General features: G+C 42.4%; 1 protein-coding gene across 2 annotated transcripts in view; it reads right to left on the bottom strand.

Moving 5' to 3' along the window:
* The window catches only part of ZZEF1 (zinc finger ZZ-type and EF-hand domain containing 1), a 114,666-nt gene that overhangs the window by 90,416 nt on the left and 4,345 nt on the right, over positions 1–19,905 (bottom strand). For both annotated transcript variants that reach the window (XM_082860183.1, XM_082860182.1), the window contains exons 2-4: positions 7,215–7,359; positions 2,378–2,572; positions 687–858 (exon numbers count right to left, since the gene is read on the bottom strand). In XM_082860183.1, coding sequence (XP_082716309.1) covers positions 687–858; positions 2,378–2,572; positions 7,215–7,359 — 512 coding nt within the window. The remainder of the gene's footprint in view (positions 1–686; positions 859–2,377; positions 2,573–7,214; positions 7,360–19,905) is intronic.

Consider the following 19,905-nt stretch of genomic DNA (forward strand, 5'->3'; position numbering starts at 1 on the left):
ATATCATAAAATATTAGTCAAATGCTAATTTTCTCCCTTAAAATACCAAGTAATTTTCCATATTTATGAATATATGAACCAGGTTAGAAAATTTTACATGATTCCTTTAACTTGATTCTTTTCTTTTTTAATAATTTTTTTCATAGATTTATTTTTTTTTATTTATTTATTTTTGGCTGCATTGGGTCTTCATTGCTGCGCCCGGGCTTTCTGGTTGCAGTGGCTTCTAGTTGCAGCGAGCGGGGGCTACTCTTTGTTGTGGTGCGCAGGCTTCTCATTGCAGTGGCTTCTCTTGTTATGCAGCATGAGCTCTAGGTGCACAGGCTTCAGTAGTTGTGGCACGTGGGCTCAGTAGTTGTGGCTCGCGGGCTCTAGAGCGCAGGCTCAGTAGTTGTGGCACACAGGCCTAGTTGCTCCGTGGCATGTGGGATCTTCCCGGACCAGGGCTCGAACCCGTGTCCCCTGCATTGGCAGGTGGATTCTTAACCACTGCGCCATCAGGGAAGTCCTAACTTGATTCTTAAAGCATCTTTCCAGATAGTCACAAGAAGAAAAACACTAGCCAGTTAAGTAGAAAATATTCTAAAATTTTAAAAAATAATTTTTTAACACATTGTTGGGATAAGAGAAAGAAAGTGGGTAATTTTCTTGGACTTTCACTCAAGAATTGGTATTACAGCACCCACCGAATCCAGTGTGAGCGGGCACTGCCATCTGACTGCCAGTATGATGACGTTTCTCCATTTGTCATCTTGTCAATGTCTGCAGGGTTGGAGGATGTTTCTATATAAGTGTAGCACTTTGCTACTGACTTGAGTTTGTCCATTTCTGGACTTCTAGTTAGATCTCCAGGGCTCTCTGCAAGAAAAACCAGATTTTATCATAACATCTCTTTCACAAAGAATCTTTAAAAAGATCATTTAAAATATCTAGCAGAAATATGCTTGGCACTTTGGCCCTAGAAAAATAAATGCTCCTTAAAATCTCCTTCCAAATTGGAGAACACGTGTAAAGCAGAAGGACTGCTCCATGAGCTGACTGTAGTACAACACAAATCCACTGATATATCTGCAAAACCACCCAAGAGATGAATATGATGACTTATAGTTTGAATTTACATTTCTTTAATTATGAGTGAGATTTTTTTAAGCCACTTGTTTGTAAGCCACTTGTGTTTCTGAGTATGGCCTGGTCCTGCCCTCATCTATTTTTGTTACTGGGTCACAAGTCTTCTTATCAATTTATATATTTTATGTACATTATGTAATGTATATATACACCTATATAGTAATATTTACTGACTGTTTACTGTGAACCAGGCACTTTTCTACACATTTTTATGTATTAATTCATTTTAGAGATGAGGAAACTAAGGTAATTAAGTAATTGCCCAAGGTCAGAGTTAGTAAAAAAAAACTGAGTCTGTCACAATGTTACAAAATATACTTTTGTTCCCTAAAATGTCATTTGTCTTTTGACTCTGCTTATATTTTTTGCTGTACAGAAATTTAAATTTGCATACAGTCTAACTTATTAATCTTTTCTTTTGTAGTTTTTGAGTTTCATGTCCTGCTCAGAAAGGTTTTCCCATGTCAGGGTTTTTAGCTCTTATAGCTTTCTTTTCGGTTGAACTTTTTAATCCATCTGCAATTTATTTTCGTGAATACAGTGGGTTAAGAATCTTGTTTTATTTTTTTCTGCAAATGGCTAACCGGTTCCCTAACCCAACTTGTTTGCTAATTCACCTTTCCAACCTGACGTGTAATGCTAACTATATCTGGTACTATATTCCCACATGTATTTGGGTCTATTTCTGGACTCTTATTATGTTCCACGGACCTGCTAATTCACAGTATCAACTTTTGTTGTGGTCACTAAGTGAGTCTGTAGTGGCTTCCCTCATTTACTTAACAACTATTCACAGAGTACCTACTACGCAGCAGGCATAGTTCCAGGTGCCAAGGATAATGAAGCGAACAGACAGACAGAAACGCAAGTAAATACTAATGCTACAACCTCAGATGATGATAAGTGCCATTTAGACTATCAAACCTGCAAAGGGGATAGTAACCAAAAGGTGGGGAGTGGCAGGGGTGGGGGCATTCGTTAGGTAAGAGTAATGAGAAAGGGCCTTCCTGAAGTCACATCTGAGCGGAGACTTCCGGTTATGAAGAGGGTGAGAGGGAGGGGGAGGGGAAGGAGAGGGGGAGGGGAAAGGCAGAGCAGGTCTTCATTCTTGTGCTACAAACTGGTCACTATTACATTTTCAGAAATAAAAGCAGGGAGAAGTGTTGGCTCGTCCTATCAATAAATACCACACTTGGAAGAAACGATGATCACGCCTTCTCAAGAACACCCCCCACCCCTGCACACGTACCCTTTTCTTTTTGTACCAGTTGATCCAGAGAGTCCTTCAGAACAGAAGCCCTCATGGTGCTCATGTTATTGCAGTGGTCCAACATCGGGTAGGGGATGACAGTGCTAGAGAGCCGGTTGCGATGCAGGAAGCGCAGGATCATTGACGAGTGAACATCCAGGCCCTCCTTGGACTCTGAAAATATGTCTATGAAACCTAAACAGACAAAATCCATCTTTGGTGTTTTTGGGAACCCACCACAGTAGTTTCCACATCCCCTGCCTGGCGGCCTCTCTGAATTAGCTGAAAAGACAACCCTCAGAATGGGAGAAAATATTTGCAAATGAAGCAACCGACAAAGGATTAACCTCCAAAATTTACAAGCAGCTCATGCAGCTCAATAACAAGAAAACAAACAACCCAATCCAAAAATGGGCAGAAGACCTAAATAGACATTTCTCCAAAGAAGATATACAGACTGCCAACAAACACATGAAAGAATGCTCAACATCATTAATCATTAGAGAAATGCAAATCAAAACTACAATGAGATATCATCTCACACCAGTCAGAATGGCCATCATCAAAAAATCTAGAAACAATAAATGCTGGAGAGGGTGTGGAGAAAAGGGAACCCTCTTGCACTGCTGGTGGGAATGTGAATTGGTTCAGCCACTATGGAGAACAGTATGGAGGTTCCTTAAAAAACTACAAATAGAACTACCATATGACCCAGCAATCCCACTACTGGGCATATACCCTGAGAAAACCAAAATTCAAAAAGAGTCATGTACCAAAATGTTCATTGCAGCTCTATTTACAATAGCCCGGAGATGGAAACAACCTAAGTGCCCATCATCGGATGAATGGATAAAGAAGATGTGGCACATATATACAATGGAATATTACTCAGCCATAAAAAGAAATGAAATTGAGCTATTTGTAATGAGGTGGATAGACCTAGAGTCTGTCATACAGAGTGAAGTAAGTCAGAAAGAAAAAGACAAATACCGTATGCTAACACATATATATGGAATTTAAGAAAAAAAATGTCATGAAGAACCTAGGGGTAAAGCAGGAATAAAGACGCAGACCTCCTAGAGAACGGACTTGAGGTTATGGGGAGGGGGAAGGGTGAGCTGTGACAGGGCGAGAGAGAGTCATGGGCATATACACACTAACAAACGTAGTAAGGTAGATAGCTAGTGGGAAGCAGCCGCATGGCACAGGGATATTGACTCGGTGCTTTGTGACAGCCTGGAGGGGTGGGATAGGGAGGGTGGGAGGGAGGGAGACGCAACAGGGAAGACATATGGGAACATATGTTTATGTATGACTGATTCACTTTGCTATAAAGCAGAAACTAACACACCATTGTAAAGCAATTATACCCCAATAAAGATGTTAAAAAATAAATAAATAAAAAATTTAAAAAAAATAAAAATAAAAAAATAAAAGCAGCCGGCAAGAATCCTCACTGATAGTTTCAGCTTTCATCACTGAAAAATCTAAAAAGCCTTTTAAGAAGTGAATCAGTGGTAATCTCAATTTAAAAATTAACTTCATTGTAGTTTAACAGAAAGTTTAGAAGACTCAGAATAGTGATTATCTGTTTCATTCCAAGCTTCAAATTTTTATAAGTTTAATTTATAAACCTAAATACTAACTTGAAATTTTTAAAGAAGTTTTGCATATAGAATGTGGGCTAGGAATAAAGTTTATCACATTAGAGAGTAAAGGCATAACTGCTTTTATACTAAGCTACAAAAAACCACAATAATGAAAATATAACCACTGCCCTGACCACAATTCCCGATGGCATCTTATAGCTTTTAAGGTCCTTCCACACACAGCACCTCTTTTGGTCCCCACAATAAGGTGGGGGGGTGGAGGGTGGGGGAGAGAAGGCACCGAAGGTACTGGTATCCTCCTCTTACAACTGAGGAAAACGAGGCTCAGGTGACAGACCAAGACAACAAAAAAGGGGTAGGACCGGAAGTAGCTCCTCGCACTGCCTCCGAGTGCTCCTTCCACCATTCCAGTTTTTTCTCTCCAGTGTGGCTCCTCTGGAGTCTCCCCCATCTGTCCATCCCTCTGGCCACTGCCCAGGCTCTGGCCTCAACACCGCCCACTCATACACCTCCCCAGATATCCTAAGCGGCTCCCCTGGCTGCATTTTGTCTGACATTAACTTGAGTAATCTTACAAAAACACAAAACAGGCCATGTCTACCCTGTTTAAAATCCTTTCATGGTTCCTCATAACCTACAATAATATGCTTTGAACTGAGGTGCACATAACCCAGGCGGTTAAGTGAAGAGAGAATAAACATGGCAGCTTTTCCTGGAGCTCAGATATGCTTGTAGATTTGGGGAGGATTTGTTTTTCTTTTCGTTTTGCTTTCTAATTAAAACAAAAGTATATTATAATTGTATCATTTGATAAACTGTCACAAACTGAACACACCCATGTAAGCAGCACCTAGAGCAGGACTCCAGAAGTCTGCAGGAGAAACTACTTTTAAGTGTGAAACAGAAACATTATATGAGAGCAGAAGGAAACTTTGCTTTGATTTTTTTTTCTTTTTGCGGTATGCGGGCCTCTCACTGTTGTGGCCTCTCCCATTGCGGAGCACAGGCTCTGGACGCGCAGGCTCAGTGGCCATGGCTCATGGGCCCAGCCGCTCCGCGGCATGCGGGATCTTCCCGGACCGGGGCACGAACCTGTGTCCCCTGCATCGGCAGGCGGACTCTCAACCACTGCGCCACCAGGGAAGCCCTGCATTGATTTTTTTTTTTTTTGCATTGATTTTTAAAGATAAACATAAGATTGCAGAGAAACTGTGCCCTTGAAGCAGCCCATTTGATTCTGCCCCCTACACAAAACCCAGAGACACTGGTTTGATTTCCCAAGCCACAGAAGTTGATGCCATCCCTTGCCTCTCCTCTTACAGTTCTTTCCTAAGCAGAGGCCCACAGTAATACCCAAACCTCACATGATGACGTTGCTGATGCTGCACTGATCTCAGAATCCGTGTGATGCTTGTAATGGGAAAACTTTTGTCATATGCTGAAACAGTCCCGGTAAAGGGACTGTCTCTTTTAAACATTCAGCACCCATACAATGAGAAACAAAAGGAATAAGTGTCAGTCCGGGTTAGGCAGAGGGACCAGGGGACTAGGATCCCACCGAAGAGGTGAGGTCAGCTCACCAAGGTTCAGCCTAGGACTGTGAAAAACAACTCTTTTAAGTTGGCTGTTGATAAAAATTTTGAGTAGAAAGTCCTAACTCATTGGGATTTCCCTGGTGATCCAGTGGGTAAGACTCTGAGCTCCTAATGCAGGGGGCCTGGGTTCCATCCCTGGTTGGGGAACTAGATCCTGCATGCATGCCACAACGAAGAGTCCGCATGCCGCAACTAAAACCCGGCGCAGCCAAAATAAATAAATAAAATAAATAAATAATAAATAAATAATTAAAAAAAATAAAGTAGCGCTACCTTCAGTGTTGTAATTAAACAAAAGAAAGAAAGAAAGAAAGTCCTAACACACAACCCTGCTAATAAGGTAAGAACCTTGGGATCTGGACCCCCAACTTTTCTAACCTAATCTCCCCCTCTCCTCAAGGTCACCCAGAGCAATGGTGCACTAACTATTGGTGGATCCCCTGTTCTCCACTCCTCTCAAAACATCTCTCTCCTCCCAAAACATCTCTTTGAAGTGTTCAAATAAACTCCTGATGCTATCCACATGCTGGTAACACAGAGGTGGGAGTAATACGTAAATGCCAAGATGTAAGTTAGTTATGCATAATTCAAAGCATAATTTTAACTGCCATGAGAATAGGAGAAAAGTTAACATGTACAGGTTACCTATAATATAAAAGTTACGCAATTAAAGACAATTTGAGGAAGAGTGGAAATAGGCATTCTTCATTGAGATACAGAAACCATCCTTCCCTAGCTCAATAGATCCTCAGCAGGAAGTCAGAGAGGTCAAGGACAATCAGTTACATTTATGTATCCAACAAGTCTATCTGCCTCCTTGCTGCTGGAGCTCAGGCTCTATACTAAGTATTATGACTCTAAGTACACAGAGCAGGAAAAGCTCTTGGATAAGATAAACTGAACCAAAAAGATGATATGCCAAGTTTTTTTTTTTTTTCCCTTTCAAACTCAATTGTTTTCTCACTAGAAAAAAAAAAAAAGGTAATTTTATTTTGATTCTGTTTCTGAGTCCCCCAAAGAAACCATCAAAAACATAGACAAAATTTTTTCATAGGTATAATGTAGAAGTATTGCTTAATTTTAAGCTATTTTTATTCTTACTTAAATTTCTGAGTGATAGCTTTCTAAAAAAAACACTGGGTGCCTACCATGTGCCAAAAATTGTACTAAATGTGAGGACACAACAGAAATAAGAGAGAAGGCTCCCTGCCCTCGTGGAGCTCACAGGATAAGAGTGAAGACAGACATATACAAATAAGTGAGTAATAATTAATTAATTACAACGGTAATATCTTGCAAAAAACAAATGCAGGATGCTAAGACAACATACAGTTGGGGCCAAGGAAGCCTTCTTGAGAGACTGAAATAAAGAGATTCACTAAGGAAGGCAGTCTCATGACAAAGGTTCATAAAAACATGGTAGAACTGCTCAACCAACACTGTACTGGGAAGCAAGAGAAATGATTATAGTGAACACTAATTCAGACCACGAGCTTAATGACGACTATCAGAGAAGCACATTTATTTCATGGTGCCCACAAGTTCGCCTAATTACAACCCACATTATAGCAAAGTTCATTTGGGCTTTAAGAGAGCGTTCCTCAGCATTCAGCACTCAGATGACAGCCTTACCTGGAACAAGAGAACAGGCTTGCAGCTGTCTGATGATATGGCTCAGCTCCCCTTGAAGATTAGCTCCACTGGAATTCTTGAGAGCCTCCAACATGTTCTCAGCATCAACGGTACCATCACCCTCGGCGTCAAACTGGGCAAAGGCCTAAAAGAAGAGATGCAAGAAAATCAGGTCTGTTCCAAATCCTGAATAATTTTTTTGACACTTCCCAAGACCAGTGATTTTGGTTGTTACTGTTGTTGTGGGAAGAGTTCCTATACATCATTCAAAGAACAAAAACATTCAGGATAGTAACTCACTATGCTCTGCCGAATGTGCGTATAAGTACTGCTACATGTATGCACAATTTCATCATCTCATCTTTCAAGAGAGTAAGCCCCCTTCCCCCAAATAATTTCAGAAGAAAGCAACCACTGCAAAAATGTTCAACTGGTTACAAAGTGCCAAAAACAAAGCATTGGCTTAGGGTAGCACCTCTGGTTTATCTGGGCTTTTTCTTTTAAACACTCTTTGGACACGAGAGCTAACTTGGTTTATCTACTTCATAGCCCTGTTTTCACTAACCTTTAACCATAATCTAATTTGCTCCCTGTTCATGTGGGTCATCTGGGGAACCGGGTACAGCATGGGATTTGGCTTGAATCCTGCTCTGTCACTAACTGTCCATGTGACTTTACACACATTTCTTTGCCTCCGTAAGCCTCAGCTTCTTGATCTGAAAAATGGAGCAAATATTACCAAACTCACAGACTGCTGCCTGGATTAAGTAACATTGGCACAGAGCCCAGTATAGTGAAAGCACAGAAGCAGTGCAAAGTGGTCCTCTTCTCCTTTCTAATCTGCACTGTTACCTCCTCTTGTGTCCCTGACCCTCTCTCACATCCTAAAGACTTTCCTCACCCAGCAGCTGCCCCTCTCCCCAGATCTCATGCCCTCCTTCATCAGGGGCTTCTTTCTTCCTGCAGATACACTCACTCACAAACATCCCTCACCATGAAATACTTTAGGAGTCTTCTACCTCCTTTCTAAGTAATCCTCTCTCTTTCTTAAAACTCCTGCCCTCTTTCCTTACTTCCCCCCTCCAAGAAAAATGGAAATGTCCCACTGACGATTCATGACTGACACAAATACCCCTATTTCCATCACAGACCTCTGAACAATGCAGTGTTTAATAGGAACACATGCAAATTCCTGCGTTTGGGTCCAAAAACCATGGACATAAATGCAGGATGGGGGACAGAGTTTAGAGGTAGAATGTGGGAGAAAGATTACAGCATTCTTGGGGAGGCGGGTGGGAGGGAGGCTCGCGAGGGAGGGGATATGTGTATACATATAGCTGATTCACTTTGTTCTACAGCAGAAACTAACCCAACATTGTAAAACAATTATACTCCAATTAAAACAAAAAAGATTGGGGCTTCCCTGGTGGCGCAGTGGTTAAGAATCCACCTGCCAATGCAGGGGACACGGGTTTGAGTCCTGGTCCAGGAAGATCCCACATGCTGTGAAGCAACTAAGCCCGTGCACCACAACTACTGAGGCTGCGCTCTAGAGCCCGTGAGCCACAGCTACCAAAGCCTGCGTGCCACAACTACTGAAGCCCACGTGCCTAGAGCCTGTGCTCTGCACCAAGAGAAGCAACCACAGTGAGAAGCCCACGCACCGTGGCAAAGAGTGGCCCCCGCTCTCCGCAACTAGAGGTAGCCCGTGCACAGCAATGAAGACCCAGTGCAGCCAAAAATACAAATAAATAAATTTGTTAAAAAAAAGAGAGAGATTATAGCATTCTTTTTGCCTCTACTTCTTTTGGGGGATTATCCAAAGAGTTAACAGGCTACATTAATCCAAAAAGTTATCAAAGGCTACACTAATGAAGGCATAATGCTCAGAAGGAGGGAAGATACCATCCTGTTCTTTTCTGATTAGACCCAATCAGGAAAGCTAAGCTTAGCTGGGAAGTCACACACCCAAAGTAAATGAAATAGAAGAGATCAGAGGAAAGAGATCCTGATGAAGAGAAGACTAGAAATTGCCCTGTGAGAAGAGCTGAAGGACCATGGAATCTTCAGTGAGGAGGAAAGATGACTGGGAGTAATAGACTCCTCTTCAAATACCTGATGGGTTGTAACAGGAAGGAGCAGTTAAGGTCATTAGATAGAAGCTAGAGGGAAAAGCTCATCATAAAGATGGACGTGTCTGGATGAATGGATAAAGAAGATGTGGTACATATATAATGGAATATTACTCAGCCATAAAAAGAAATGAAATTGGGTCATTCGTAGAGATGCGGATGGACCTAGAGTCTGTCATACAGAGTGAAGTCAGAAAGAAAAACAAATATCGTATATTAACGCATATGTGTGGAATCTAGAAAAATGGTACAGATGAACCTACTTGCAGGGCAGGAGCAGAGATGCAGATGTAGAGAACGGACGTTTGGACATGGTGGGGAAGGGGAGGGTGGGATGAATTGGGAGATTAGGTTTGACATAAATACACTACCATGTGTAAAACAGATAGCTAGTGGGAACCTGTTGTATAACAGGGAGCTCAGCTCGGTGCTATGTGATGGCCTAGTTGGGTGGGATGGAGGCAGGGCGGGGAACGGAGGTGCAAGAGGCAGGGGATGTGCATATCCCCTTCACTGTGCATATGGCTGATTCACTTCACTGTGCATATGGCTGATTCACTTCACTGTGCAGCAGAAACTAACACAACATTTTAAAGCAACTGTACTCCAATTAAATAAATAAATAACCTGCTGTATAAAAACAAATAAAATTCAATAAATAAATAAATAAAATGAGATCAATATTTTATAAAATTAGTAAAATACTTATGCTTCCTCAAAATAAAAAAAGATGGATATGTCTGCTGTTAGTGGGGTATAAAGATGGATTAGGAAGCTCTAGAAGGAATGCCCACCTCATCCCTCAAGGCTTCAGGGCAACAGCTAGACAACCAGCCAACAGGAGTGTTCAAAGAAGTCATACTAAACAAATGCATTTACCTCTGCTCCCTCATGAAATCCCACTAAGACAATATTATAAAGGGATTTTTTTTTAACCATAAGGACAAAGAGAACAGGAGATGTTACAATAGCAACAAAATTTTGGAAGCTGGGAAGCAGATGGATGAATAGTACCTCTCTAAATAAAACTGTATGTACACTGGATATATCAGCCATAAAGGGAGATTTGTGGGACAGCTGGATACATTTTGGGGGGGCCTGGGTATTAATTAAACAGAAATTAATGGAACAGTGAAGACCACTAACTGAAAACACTAGGCTACAGAAGAATATTAGAGAATGATCTCCTGTTAGTTTGAACAAAAAGCAAATATGCACTTCCTACTTTGGTACCAAATATATAGAGATAGATACATAGATACATAGATATATCTGAAAGAATAAACATCAAGATGTTAATAGTGGTAATATAGCAATCTACATATGTTGCTTTTATAATAATAAAGAGGAAATTATAAATATTAAGAAATTTTAAGCACACCCCAATATAAAAAGTAGAGCCAATGGATATGGAGGGAGGTAGAGCAGAAGCACACCTCTGTCTGCCCTGAAGTCCCAGGGTGTGAATACGCAGTACCGATAACAGCTACCTCCCAACTCCTTCACATTACAGCATAGTGAGAAAATAGTATTTGTATGACTCAGCGTCTGAGGGGATTAGTACAGCTGTAACCCATTAAATTGGGACTGACAGATGGTTTGGGAAGCTCTGAATTAATATTGAACACTGGCTAAATTTTAAGCAGTGTACATATCATTTATTCCTTATAACAGCAAAAGACCTTACTATTTAACCTCCCCATTTTATAGTTGTACAGAGAGGTCGGAGAACTTGCCCAAGGTCACACAGCTAGTATTCGACAACAAAGCCCCCAGAGCTCATGTTCTTCACCACGACTCCATTCTCCTTCCTTTGACCAGATAACACCTGGGGTTCCTTGCAGTCCGGAGACCAAGTGCTCAAAACGCCTCTCTTATCTATCTCTTTCCTGCATCTGTAAAATTTGCTCTCAGCACCTTGTGCCCATGTTAACTCAGTATCAACCTTAAAACTGAGACTCACTCTCTAAATTTCAAATAGTACTCAAGTCCTACTCCTACCAGAACTTCTGCACTTCGAGTACCACCTGCATCTCAAGTGCTGTTTGTTCCCAAATTCCCACACAACTCCTACCGTTTATGGCTGATAAAAATCCTATATAAGCAAGGCTATACAAACGGTGACATTCTGCTATTTTTAACAGACTCTGTTGATCTGTCAATAGTTAATGGATATGATAAAGAGAAATTTCAAACAAACAAAATAAAGACAGCTCGGGTGAGAAAAAATATCAGAAGAGCGTTGCTAACAGCTTCACCAAACAAATAAGTGATTTCCTAACAGTCAGAAATTGTCCTTAAAGAGGGGCTTCCCTGGTGGTGCAGTGGTTAAGAATCCTCCTGACAATGCAGTGGACACAGGTTTGAGCCCTGGTCCAGGAAGATCCCACATGCCGTGGAGCAACTAAGCCCGTGCACCACAACTACTGAGCCTGTGCTCTAGAGCCCACGAGCCACAACTACTGAAGCTGGTGCCTAGAGCCGTGCTCAGCAACAAGAGAAACCACCACAATGAGAAGCCCGCGCACCGCAACAAAGAATAGCCCCCACTCAATGCAACTAGAGATAGCCTGCAGCCAGCAACGAAGACCCAACACGGCCAAAAATAAATTAATTAATTAAAAAATTTAAAAAAGGAATCATCCTTAAAGAAATGCACAAGTTGTAAAATCTAACACTTAACATCTAGTTTGTTTCACAGAAGCCAATTTACTTAGCAGTTATTCAACACCATCCGACAGGCAGCCATATATACTTGACCCATGCTTGGGTATGTGCATATTGGGATTCAGGGCATAGTCCTTGCTCTCCAAAATCCTTACAGCCTAGAAGAAGACAGATATGTAAACCGAGAGCAGCAATGTGATAGGTGTGATAATTATAATAAAGAAGTAACAGCATAAATAACTATAATAGCTGATACTTACTATTAAGTAAGCATTTACTAGGCACCAAACAGAGTTCTAAGTACCTCACCTGGATCAACTCATATTTTCCACAACCCTAAGGTCGGTACTATCGCTTTACTAGAGAGGGAAAGAGAAGTTAAGCATTTTGTTCAAGGTCACATGGTTAGTACTGGTAAATGATGGAGCTGGATTCCAATCCTGGTTTGATCTGGGACCCCACACTGTCGACCACTATGCCATGAGCTAACAGAAGCACTCCAGAAGCCAGAAGCCCAGGAGGGGTAGGGGCGTTTGGGGGAAATGGCCCTCAGAAAAATGACCCTTGAATTGAGCCTTAATGAATAACTAGGAATTTGCAAGGATATGAAGACAGGGAGGCCATCCTGGGTAGAGGGGACAGAGTGTGAGAACAGACACAGAGTGCACCACAGATCGTGAGAACTATAACCTACCTGCAGTGTGGAAAGGAGGCGGGGGCAGGGGTGAAGAGACACACAGAGGTCAGAAGAGAGAGAACCTGGCCAACCAGGCTACAGAGCTCAGATCTCGCAGCAAGGGTACCATGAGGCTGCTGGAGAAGACTAAGGGTGGAGGGGGCCGAGCCTCCCAGATCTATAAAGGCTCCCATATTGGAATGGACCTACAAATCTCTTAAAATATGTTCCTTTATACTGCTGAACCCCTTCTCCAGTGTCTCTGTGACATACATTGGTGATGGGAAGCTCATGTCTTCTGGCCAGTTGACAGCAACAATGCTCTTCTCTATATAAGAAATGGAAATCTCCATCCCTGATGTTACCACCCCGTGGGGCCCTTCAGAACACATCTGTTCCTTCTACCCCAACACAGCCTGCAGATCACTGGAAACACTGATCAGGTCCTCTGAGTTTCTTCAAACCCTCCATCCTTCAGCCAGTTCTCTATGTGGTATGGCTTTTGGTCTCATTCCCATCCTGGCTGCCCCCTCCAAGATCCCTCCAATTTGACAATAAACCTCAGAGCAGTGCCTCTCAACTTTTATTGGCTGATCCACTGAAATACATTTTATATCATGAGCCAGTATACATGTAATTGGTATAAAAGTTTGGTGAAACAATGTACTTTTTCATATCAGATATAATGTACCCTGACCTTTTCTATTCCATTCTACTCTTTTTTTTAACTTGCAGGTTAACACTGACTAAATAGGTTTCCAACCCACTGAAGGGACAGTCTGAAACTCACTGCCCTGGAACATGGGGCCCCAGACCCAACTCGATACACTGGGTCTAACCTCATGGTGCAAAGTAAAGCAAGTCTACCTTCACCTCTCTGCGTACAGAGCAAGACCCCCAATTTCCATGGAGTCTCCACATAGACAGCAACCTGGACTGATCTGCTGTATTCCTCCTCCTCTCCTGCTCAAGGTCTCTTCCTGTTACACCCGCTACATGCTCTGCCGTCCACATGACAACTGTGCAGGCAGCTCCCAAGTGCAGGCATTATGCTAGGGAGCATGTGGGAGATAAAGAGTATAACACAGTCAGACTAAGGGGAAATGTGGGTAAGAGATCAGTGTCACATGGACCTCTTACTTTCTGTGAGACCTGGGACAAGACTCTTGGCCTCTCTAAGTCTCAACTCCTCTTCCCACCCAACCTTCCTTCATAGCTTGTTGTGGGGGTCCAAAGGTTTCATGAACAAGTCCATGCCTAGTAAACTGCAAAGAGCTATTAATACATTCTAATTAGAGGCCATAATTGATACAACTCACAGACAAGAGACAGAAAAGTGGGCTGGCTGACTACGGATTTCCATCCCTTCGCCTTGGCCCGAGGGCAGCATGGGGCCGGGCTCAGACCATTCCTGCCTAACCTTCTTAACCACTACTGGGATCAAGACCACAGTACACATAGAGAATGAGCCAAAATCATCGCAGACCAGAACTGTGGGCTCAGACAAGCAGAATGCAACGCGCCAGGCTCACATATAAAGGCTGCACACTGGTTCAACTTGGAGAAGCACACTCCATCAGAAGTCAAAAGATCTAGGTCTGGTCCTAGTTCTGCCACCTGTTGGCTGAAAGGGTCACATCCATTTAAGGCCTTAGTTAACTCATCTGTAAGGCTGTTTCACATTCCATGTCTAGTGAAGTACTGAAGGGCTGTCACAGAAGATGGAGTAAACAATCCTAGAGCAGAGACAGAACAATAGAGAAGAATAGAGAAGAACACCACTAACAGCAACATTTACTGAGCATTAAGCATGTGCCAGACACTGTTCTAAGGGCTTTACATGAATTCATTTAATCCTCACACTGACTATATAAGGTAGATACTATTATTATGCTCATTTTATAGCTGAGGCAACTGAGACCCAGAGTGGTCATGTAAGTCAATCAAGGTCACACAGCTTGAGGATGGTGGAACTAGGATTTGCCCACAAGCAGGCTGAGTCCAGGGCCCAATTCTCACGCTCAGTCTAAAAAAGAACAGTGGAACAGGCAGACTTACAAATCGGCAAACTCGGAACTTCCCTGGTGGCGCAGTAGTTAAGAGCCTGCCAATGCAGGGGACACGGGTTCGAGCCCTGGTCCAGAAAGTATCCCACATGCCGCAACTAAGCCCGTGCGCCACAACTACTGAGCCTGAGCTCTAGAGCCCGTGAGCCACAACTACTGAGCCGACATACCACAACTGCTGAGGCCCGTGTGCCTAGAGCCCAGGCTCCACAAGAGAAGCCACCACAATGAGAAGCCCGTGCAGCACAACGAAGAATGGCCCCCACTCGCCGCAACTAGAGAAAGCCCGCGCACAGCAACAAAGACCCAAAGCGGTCAAAAATAAATAAAATAAATAAATTTATTTTTAAAAATGTAAAAGATAAATAAGTAAATAAATCAGAAACTCGCTAATACCTTTAACAGGCTAACTGTCCAAGATGTTACAGAAGTGATCCTGGGGCAGGTGGGGGACAGGCTGCCTGCAATGGCTACAAAGGTCCCAGCCAACTCAGACTCTAGACCAGGTCCCAAAGAAACATCATTCCCCAAGTTTTGCTTTCTCTCACCTCAATATATTTCCACATGCTGTGCCTTTCAAATGGAATATCCGTTTCTTTCTTTGCCTGGCAAATTCTTTCAGCTTCTCAACCTCTGGTTTGGTGAAGCCTTTCCCAAACTTCCATGCTACTGTTAAATGCTTCTATGTGGTCCTTGAAAGTGGAAAGGGCTTAGCAGGGAGCAAAGGGCTGAAGCGAGAGAAAGGGAGCAAAGGAGAAAATTCCCCTCGTATATGGGCAACAGTAAATGGACCCGGCTGGCTAAATAGCACTGGGAGGTAAGAGTGGAAGGGTATAAAGACCTAAATGTTAGACTAACATTTGATTCTGAAGGCAATGGGAAGCCAATGAAGTTTCTAAAGCAAGAGAGTCCATAATGTAGTGGTATTCTGGAAATCAGGGAAAGGCAAAACAGATCTGTGACCTTTCCTCCATAGCTCTTGTGGATTGTGAAGTTCTCCAAAAGAAAGCCAATACCATCACTCCCCCCAAAGCAAAGTACAAAGAGCCAGAATAATCTCCAATTCCCCCAGGATCTTCCTCTTCTGCACTGCCTCATCACTATCAATGGCCAACGCTTACTGAAGGCTTCCTGTGTGCTGGAGAAGTGCAGGCAGTGCCTCAGAGCCCCATGGCAGAGCAAGGCTACACAGTGTACTCTAAGTGCCAGAAGACCTGTACTGAACAGGAAACAAGAGCCTCACGGGTAGGACTGAAAATACGATTATATAGAAGCCATCTGAATCATGCCACAGGAAAGGCTTGGTCCTGACCAAGTGATGGTGCCAAGGCAGGGAATCTTGAAGAACTCATAGAAGCAAGGTCCACACACAGGACAAGGCAGGTGTCCCACAGGGGACAGAGGTAGATAAGGTCAGACAGGGAGACAGGCTGGCCTGTGGGCTCCGACTCATTCAGAGGAATCTGTGCTTGATCCCTCAAGCAGTGGGGAGCCTCTACAGGCTCTGAGCTGAGGATAAGCAACGCTTGTAGCCTGCTTCCGTGTTACGGTACATTCACATGTCTCTCACACTGTGTCTTGACAGGGTACAGAATTACATCTGTATAATTCTATTTGCATAGTTCTTGGGCTCAGAGCCATTCTAAATTAATTGATCAATACTATGACATGATAATGCCAAGATGGTATTCTTCTCCAAATTTCCTCTAAACCCAATAGTGACTAAGAACCTTTTTAAGTTTTCACTAAAACTGTATTTAACTGTTTCCTCCAATGTCAAGAAATAACTTCTTGGGGATTCCCTGGTGGTCTAGTGGTTAGGACTCTGCGTTCTCACTGCTGAGGGCCCAGGTTCAATCCCTGGTCAGGAAACTAAAATCCCACAAACCGTGTGGTGTGGCAAAAAAAAAAAAGAAAAGAGAAGAAAAATCTTATTAAAAGGTTACAGATTGAACATAAAATATGAGGTTGGAGAATGAGGACTGTACCATATTCAATCTGTCAAATCAAACTGAGGGCTCCATGGGGAAAATACCTACTGGGCACTGGCTATGAGCTGGGACTGTGCTGAGACAGTAAATAAATGAATAAAAATGGTCCTTCCTTAAATGAACAAACTCTTAGAAAGGTATAACCTTCCAAGACTGAACCAGGAAGAAATAGAAAATATGAACAGACCAATCACAAGTAATGAATTGAAACTGTGATTAAAAATCTTCCAACAAACTAGGGCTTCCCTGGTGGCGCAGTGGTTGAGAGTCCGCCTGCAGATGCAGGGGACACGGCTTCGTGCCCCGGTCCGGGAAGATCCCACATACCGCAGAGCAGCTAGGCCCATGAGCCATGGCCGCTAAGCCTGCGCGTCCGGAGCCTGTGTTCCGCAACGGGAGAGGCCACAGCAGTGAGAGGCTCGCATACCGCAAAAAAAAAAAAAAATCTGCCAACAAACAAAAGTCCAGGACTAGATGGCTTCACAGGTGAATTCTATCAAACATTTGGAGAAGAGCTAACACCCATCCTTCTCAAACTCTTCCAAAAAATTGCAGAGGAAGGAACACTCCCAAACTCATTCTGAGGCCATCATCACCCTGATACCAAAACCAGACAAAGATACTACAAAAAAAGAAAATTACAGACCAATATCACTGATGAATATAGATGCAAAAATCCTCGACAAAATACTAGCAAACAGAATCCAACAACACATTAAAAGGATCATACACCATGATCAAGTGGGATTTACCCCAGGGATGCAAGGATTCTTCAGTATATGCAAATCAATCAGTGTGATACACCATATTAACAAATTGAAGAATAAAAACCATATGATCATCTCAATAGATGCAGAAAAAGCTTTTGACAAAATTCAATACCCATTTATGATAAAAACTCTCCAGAAAGTGGGCACAGAGGGAACCTACCTCAACATAATAAAGGCCATATATGACAAACCCACAGCAAACATCATTCTCAATGGTGAAAAACTGAAAGCATTTCCTCTAAGATCAGAAACAAGACAAGGATGTCCACTCTCGCCACTACTATTCAACACAGTTTTGGAAGTCCTAGCCAGAGCAATCAGAGAAGAAAAAGAAATAAAAGGAATACAAATTGGAAAAGAAGAAGTAAAACGGTCACTGTTTCCAGATGACATGATACCATACATAGAAAATCCTAAAGATGCCACCAGAAAACTACTAGAGCTAATCAATGAGTTTGGTAAAGTTGCAGGATACAAAATTAATGCACAGAAATCTCTTGCATTCCTACACACTAACAACGAAAGATCAGAAAGAGAAATTAAGGAAACAATCCCATTCACCACTGCAACAAAAGGAATAAAATACCTAGGAATAAACCTACCTAAGGAGGTAAAAGACCTGTACTCAGAAAACTATAAGACACTGATGAAAGAAATCAAAGATAACACAAACAGATGGAGAGATATACCATGTTCTTGGATTGGAAGAATCAATATTGTGAAAATGACTATACTACCCAAAGCAATCTACAGATTCAGTGCAATCCCAGCAAATTACCAGTGGCATTTTTTACAGAACTAGAACAAAAAATCTTAAAATTCGTATGGAGACACAAAAGACCCTGAATAGCCAAAGCAGTCTTGAGGGAAAAAACCAGAGCTGCAGGAATCAGACTCCCTAACTTCAGACTATACCACAAAGCTACACTAATCAAGACAATATGGTACTGGCACAAACACAGAAATATAGATCAATGGAACAGGATAGAAAGCCCAGAGATAAACCCACACACCTATGGTCACCTTTTCTTTGATAAAGGAGGCAAGAATATACAATGGACAAAAGACAGCCTTTTCAATAAGTGGCGCTGGGAAAACTGGACAGCTACATGTAAAAGAATGAAATTAGAACACTCCCTAACACCATACAAAATGGATTAGAGACCTAAATGTAAGACCGGACACTATAAAACTCTTAGAGGAAAACACAGGAAGAACACTCTTTGACATAAATCACAGCAAGATCTTTTTTGATCCACTTCCTAGAGTAATGGAAATAAAAATAAAAATAAACAAATGGGACCTAATGAAACTTAAAAACTTTTGCAAAGCAAAGGAAACTACAAACAAGACAAAAAGACAACCCTCAGAATGGGAGAAAATATTTGCAAACGAATCAATGGACAAAGGATTTATCTCCAAAATATATAAACAGCTCAAGCAGCTCAATATTAAAAAAAACAAACAACCCAATCCAAAAATGGGCAGAAGACCTAAATAGACATTTCTCCAAAGAAGACATACAGATGGCCAAGAAGCATATGAAAAGCTGCTCAACATCACTAATTATTAGAGAAATGGAAATCAAAACTACAATGAGGTATCACCTCACACCAGTTAGAATGGGCATCATCAGAAAATCTACAAACAACAAATGATGGAGAGGGTGTGGAGAAAAGGGAACCCTCTTGCAGTGTTTGTGGGAATGTAAATTGATAAAGCCACTATGGAGAACAGTATGGAGGTTCCCTAAAAAACTAAAAATAGAATTACCATATGACCCAGCAATCCCACTACTGGGCATATACCCTGAGAAAACCATAATTCAAAAAGACACATGCGGGACTTCCCTGGTGGTGTAGTGGTTGAGAATCCACCTGCCAATGCAGGGGACATGGGTTCAAGCCCTGGTCCGGGAAGATCCCACATGCCGCGGACCAACTAAGCCCGTACGCCACAACTACTGAGCCTGTGCTCTAGAGCCCAAGAGCCACAACTACTGAGCCTGAGTGCCACAACTACAACTGAAGCCCGCGTGCCTAAAGCCCGAGCTCTGCAACAAGAGAAGCCACTGCAATGAGAAGCCCACGCACCACAACGAAGAGGAGCCCCCACTCGCCGCAACTTGAGAAAGCCTGTGTGCAGCAATGAAGAACCAACAACGAAGACCCAATGCAGCCAAAAATAAATAAATTAATTAAAAAAAAAGACACATGCACCCCAATGTTCACTGCAGCACAATTTACAATAGCCAGGTCATGAAAGAAACCTAAATACCCACTGACAGACGAATGGATAAAGATGTGGGGACTTCCCTGGTGGTGCAGTGATTAAGAATCTGCCTGCCAATGCAGGGGACACAGGTTCGAGCCCTGGTCCGGGAAGATCC

Source organism: Leucopleurus acutus (assembly GCF_964270905.1).
Source record: "Leucopleurus acutus genome assembly, chromosome: 19".
NCBI classification, from domain to species: Eukaryota; Metazoa; Chordata; class Mammalia; order Artiodactyla; family Delphinidae; genus Leucopleurus; species Leucopleurus acutus.